Genomic DNA, 5,235 nt, shown 5'->3' on the forward strand with positions numbered 1-5,235 from the left:
GGTTTGTTTTCCGGCGGACTACAGATTGGGCCAGGAGGTGACAGCCTCCTCTGCAGAAGCAGACGCTACCCCCCACTCTGCTTGTAAAAACATTGTCACCAAATCATCAGTTAACATCACTTAGATGAAAGGATGGAGAAAACAGCAAGCGGGGGGTGGCACTTCGCTCTGTCATGTTCATTCCCTCACATTCCGCTTGGCGACTGGGAATACTTTGATAACTTGAGCTCCCTTTTTTTTTTCCTTTTTCTTTGAATATTTCCTTGGCTTGTGGTTTTTAGTTAGCTACTTTTTTTGCATTTCACATCACATTTCATCTGTAGCAAAGCTTTCTTATTTTAAAGGGATGTGCCAAGTATTTTTTTTAACTCTTTAGCAATTAGTACAATATTCTATCTTCATTATGTCCCTTCTCCTCTCATAAGTTCTACAGGAATCAATTTGTAGGACTTCTACAGAAGGTTTTTCTTTTTCATTGTACCTGCAGTAAGAATGTTTTAGGGATGCTTTAGGTTTTGGGGATTAACTTGGAAGCTAAAGGGTGGGTTATGCATTTCAGAAGGGTTAAAGGTTGATTAAAGGTTGGAAGAATTTCAGATTTCTCTCTGTGGAAAATTACAGGTGGCAAAACTAATCTGTTCCTGTTGTAAAACTAATCTATTATTTATGCTCTCACACCACAGGACATTTTAGATGAAATGAGGAAGGAGTTAACAAAATTAAAGGAAGAACTAATTGATGGTAGGTATCAATCTGTTTGCTGCTGCTGCTGTTCAGTCTTAGAGTAAGTAGCTACAGGTGCACAACAATGTAAATATAATGTGTTTCTAGCCCGAAAATGATACATTGGTAAAAGTAGCTTAGTTCTTAGTTTGGTAGCATACTCTCATTTGTGCCAGACCTGTTTTGATTGATGTGCTTCAATGTTTTCTCTCCTGTGTGTTTTATTTTAATAGAACATTGACACCAAGTAGCGTCTTTTAAAAGTGGTTGGAGGGATGCTGTATTTGAGTGATTTGCAGTTATCCTTAGTATCATGTGGTGGTAGGTGGGTTATTTTTAAATAATCCAGAGCTGCTGAGGTGCATATTTCAAAACTGGTAATATTCAGACTAGGATTGTGCTTCCAGCTTTCAGTCTTCTCCTCTTTGGTCTGTAACATAAGAGTCAAAGAAAAGAATTCTCACAATTTTCATTTTTATTTTAACAGAAGATATTTTCCTATCTACTACTAGAAGAAGTAGTCTTCTGTAGTTAAGGGAAATCATTGAGAAACCATAATCTTAAAGGTCCACCAGTCGAGAAGTAAATAAAACTGTGTGTGATTTACTACCTTGGCGTGCATTTTTTTTGCTTTGTGGAAAATACCACAATAAAGTGGGGGGGGAAGGAAAAAGAAAAAAAAAAGTCATATTAAACTGATACCACTGCTGGTAAAATATCAGATGTCATCAACCGATGTCATAGAAAGAGCTGGCTGGTTTTGGGCTACGGAGAATGCTGTGCTTTCCCCTATATTTTGACTGTGCTATGTACCGCAGCCTTTTAGAACAGTATGATGCAAACAAGGGAGGGCCCTGAGGCTGCTTTTAAAACAAACAAAAAAAAATTAAATAAATGAGCCCACACATATACTCCTTGATAATCCCAGTGGTAGTGATTGTCATCAGGTAAGGTCATAGACTTCCTGGAGATGCAGGACTGAAAAATAAGGTGTTAACAAAAATTTTACAGGAGGAAAAAGGGTATTGCCTGGTTGAGAATGACACTTGTCTGAAGCCACATGAAGCCATCTTACATATAGGTTATTCATGTTCTAAGACTGTTAGAGCAGGGTGAGCCTACTTTAAGGGATCAGTTGTGTGTTCTGGCTTTCTGCCTTGACTTTGACTATTTGATTTGTTAACTTTTCTCTCTCTCTCTTTTTCTCTCTAGCTATCAGGCAGGAACTCAGCAAGTCGAATACTGCATAGAAAGACTAGTACTAAGCCGATGTGACTCTTTAACTTGGTATAAAACTGACTACGTTTTGTGAGCTGTTAGAAGAAAACGGAGACAGACAGACAGACACTTGGAAGGAGGGAGAAACGACCTATTCTGAAAAGCTTCAGACACATCACTCTGGTGATATGCTATTCCCCTCCTAGTTTGCAGCTTTTTTCTGACCTTTACAGCAGGGTGGAAAAGACTCTTAAAGTTACTGTAATGATTATGCAGAAATTCCTACACCTATCAGACAAGATCACAGTGCTTTGAAGTCTACTCATGTCAAGATAAAATTGCACACGTTTCAGAATTTGTTGTTAAGACAAAAAACAGGGAAAAGCTCGGGAAGGCTTTTCAGAGAGGTTTTCTTTATTAATGAAGGAGTTAGCAAGTTATACTGTTGTACTTCAAATGTATCTCAGGTTTGTCTTCCTATCGTATCTGATATTTCCATGAATAATTTAAAAGATCAGACGTGTAGAAGTTCAGTTCACAAAACATGGAACGATTAGAAACACGTGCTTTTAAAGGGCAATATTTGTAAGTGAATGACCTAGACAGTGATGACATATCAAGATTTTGGAATTTTATGATAGGAAGCCTCTCTAGTTAGCCTTCATGCAATTTTATAGGAAAATAAAATAAGCAAATACAGTCCAGAGTTTAAAGATGTAGATGCCTTCCTACATTGTTACGATGCTTTACCAAATCTAAGACTTCTACATAATGCGAATCAGCAGTCAAATGTAAATCATTAGTATGTTGTAGATTTACAGTAGATTTTGGGGCTTTTTTTAGATTTATGCATGTGGACATTTTTGTAATGTAACACAACACAGCCAGCTTTTTAATTAAAAGAAAAATTGCATGTCACAGAGTAGCCTTTTCATTTGTAAGGCTTAATTTATGCCCAGAAAGATGCGGGATGAGGGAGGGGGAAGGTGACACATTTTTATTACTTTCTACACTTTTTCTTCATCTTACATGCATGTGTAATAATGGGGAAAACGTGACTTTTATCAGTAACCATGTTAATGGAACCAGGTACTTAATCCTTTTGTATCTTTTTTTCAGTTTTCTATTTGAAATTCAGTAATACTTCCATAACGGTTCTGAAACTCCCATGTGAACCTAACTCATTTCTCAGTAAGAGAACAAACATGTAGGCATCTGAATTACTGAGGATGCCCCTGCGTAAGTGCGTTGTCCTTTACCTTTTTACCATGACCCTCTGCTTCACTCTTTTCTGAGACTCCTTTTTTGATTGTTTAATGAAACAGGACAGCAGTTAGTTACCTTAGAACGACGGAGCACCAGGTCACAGTAAATGTCGCCTTCTCCTCCTAATTTATCTGCCACGCTCCTTCCACAAAACTCAAAACCAGCAAAAACCCCCACAGCTCCACACAACCCAAACCCTGAAAAACAGCAATGGTATGCCATTGGTTTTGGTCAACAGTTTGAGAATCGTTTTTAGGGGAGATGATACCTTTCTGTTTCCCAAGGTTTTCAGGTTTTTATGCTTGTAAATTATATTTTTTTTAATTATTTTTTTTAATGTGGTACAGTTCAGTGGAATAGAAATTCTGTGAATTGGATCTGTAGTGCTTTGGACAAAGAATATGGAACAAAATCTTCCCTTTTCCTTTGCACTGTCGATTTTTCTGAGCCGTAACAGTGCCATGTTTGCTTTGGGATCTGTGCTGATCCAAAAGAAAAGTTTACTTACAACTTTTGGAGACATTAATGTTTCAGCTTAAAAGTATATGCAGCTCCATTCATAGGACAAATGCTTTCAATTACATACTGTCTTAAGTGCTGAACACCAAAGCGAAACAGCACTTACAGCTTTGGAAAGGCTTCAATGGGAAATTTTTCTCCAATTCAAACTTTTCCTGTTTCTATAGGTTCAAATTCTAAGAGAAGACTACAGTGGAAATATTGCCTAACTCCATTTATTAATCATTTTTTAAAAAGAAAAAAGAAAAACAAAAACATTTTTCTGCATGCATTTATTGAAGGCATTAAAAAAAAATCCGTAGTAAGCTTGTCAGGTACTGTTTTTCTCAAAACAAGAGGAGGCATTTTCATCTTTGTTGCTGTAACTTTTTGTTTTACACGGACTTTTTGAGCATTAAGGAAGTTTACCCTTGTCAGAAATCATGTTTGATTTGTTTCTAGGAGAGTTCAGGAGTAGCATAGTGGAATAGCGTGAATGGGTATAAGTGGTCCAAAATTAAAGGATGAACTACTAGATTGTGCAAGGAACTGGCTTATGCACTAAACGTTTTGTGCCTTGGTCTACAATTAACATGATTTCTGTTTAAAAGAAAAAGGAACGGATGTCGTCTTTTGTGCTGCTTCTACACACATACTTTCTGTAATCCCAAACTGCCGAATTGGGTCTTTCCAGAAAATCGGATTGAATTAAAGATTACTGTAGACATTTCCTGTCCTACTGACAGTTGCGCCGTTTCCAGAGATTTCAGTATTGAAAATGAACTGCAGAAGCTAAGATTATTTTGCTTACTGGTAACTAAGTTCTTCAAAAACCATATTGTGGTGGTTCTGTGCTTTTGTACAATGGATGTCTTGAGCTGAGGGCAGTTTAAGGGATCCTTTCTAATGCCAGGAAGGCGTTGCTTTCCTCAACACTGTGATCTGACCTGTGATAAACCTGTACTATAGATAAGTGGCTACCAAGTCAACTGCAAACCAACTGAATGTAAAAATCTTAGTGCTGGTGCTGAAATCTCTTCAGATAGTCATAATGATTTCCAGTTCATTGTTTTAAAAAGTTATCGAGCATCAAGTGTCAATCAAAGACTGAAGATGATCACTAATGAATGTTGACTTTTCATGCATTTAGGTTTACCTTCTTTTTAGTTTCTCGGTTCATTCTCTGCTATTTTTATCATATTGTGTCATTTTAAATTTCTTACATGCTAACGTTTTGTTTGAGCGAATGAAATAAAATTGCAATATATACACGTTGCCACCAGTTATTTCTGGAACTTCATAGAAAACTTCCTCGGTTTACTACTCGATTCCCCAGGAATTTTAATGACTGTGATCATTCCTTACTCCTTGATTCCACCCCTCCTTTCTGTTTTTCCATCAGAAGATTCAGTAGAGAAAAGTGAAGACCTACCTTACAAAGAATGTAATTGCAGGGACTGTGTAACATTCGTGAACGGTAACTGCTGTACATAAATTCAGATCCATTTTAGAGGTATGATTTGATTTACA

The 5,235-nt window shown here is 37.0% G+C and overlaps 1 protein-coding gene across 7 annotated transcripts in view; it reads left to right on the forward strand.

The window, feature by feature from the left end:
* The window catches only part of ENAH (enabled homolog (Drosophila)), a 56,567-nt gene extending 51,580 nt beyond the window's left edge, over positions 1–4,987 (forward strand). For all 7 annotated transcript variants that reach the window (XM_009333646.1, XM_009333647.1, XM_009333649.1 and 4 more), the window contains 2 exons: positions 684–741; positions 1,936–4,987. In XM_009333646.1, the coding sequence (XP_009331921.1) occupies positions 684–741; positions 1,936–1,973 (96 nt within the window). In that variant the 3' untranslated portion in view covers positions 1,974–4,987. The remainder of the gene's footprint in view (positions 1–683; positions 742–1,935) is intronic.
* The last annotated feature ends 248 nt before the right edge of the window (positions 4,988–5,235 follow it).

The sequence above is a fragment of the Pygoscelis adeliae genome, unplaced genomic scaffold (assembly GCF_000699105.1).
Source record: "Pygoscelis adeliae isolate BGI_AS28 unplaced genomic scaffold, ASM69910v1 Scaffold1, whole genome shotgun sequence".
Taxonomy (NCBI): Eukaryota; Metazoa; Chordata; class Aves; order Sphenisciformes; family Spheniscidae; genus Pygoscelis; species Pygoscelis adeliae.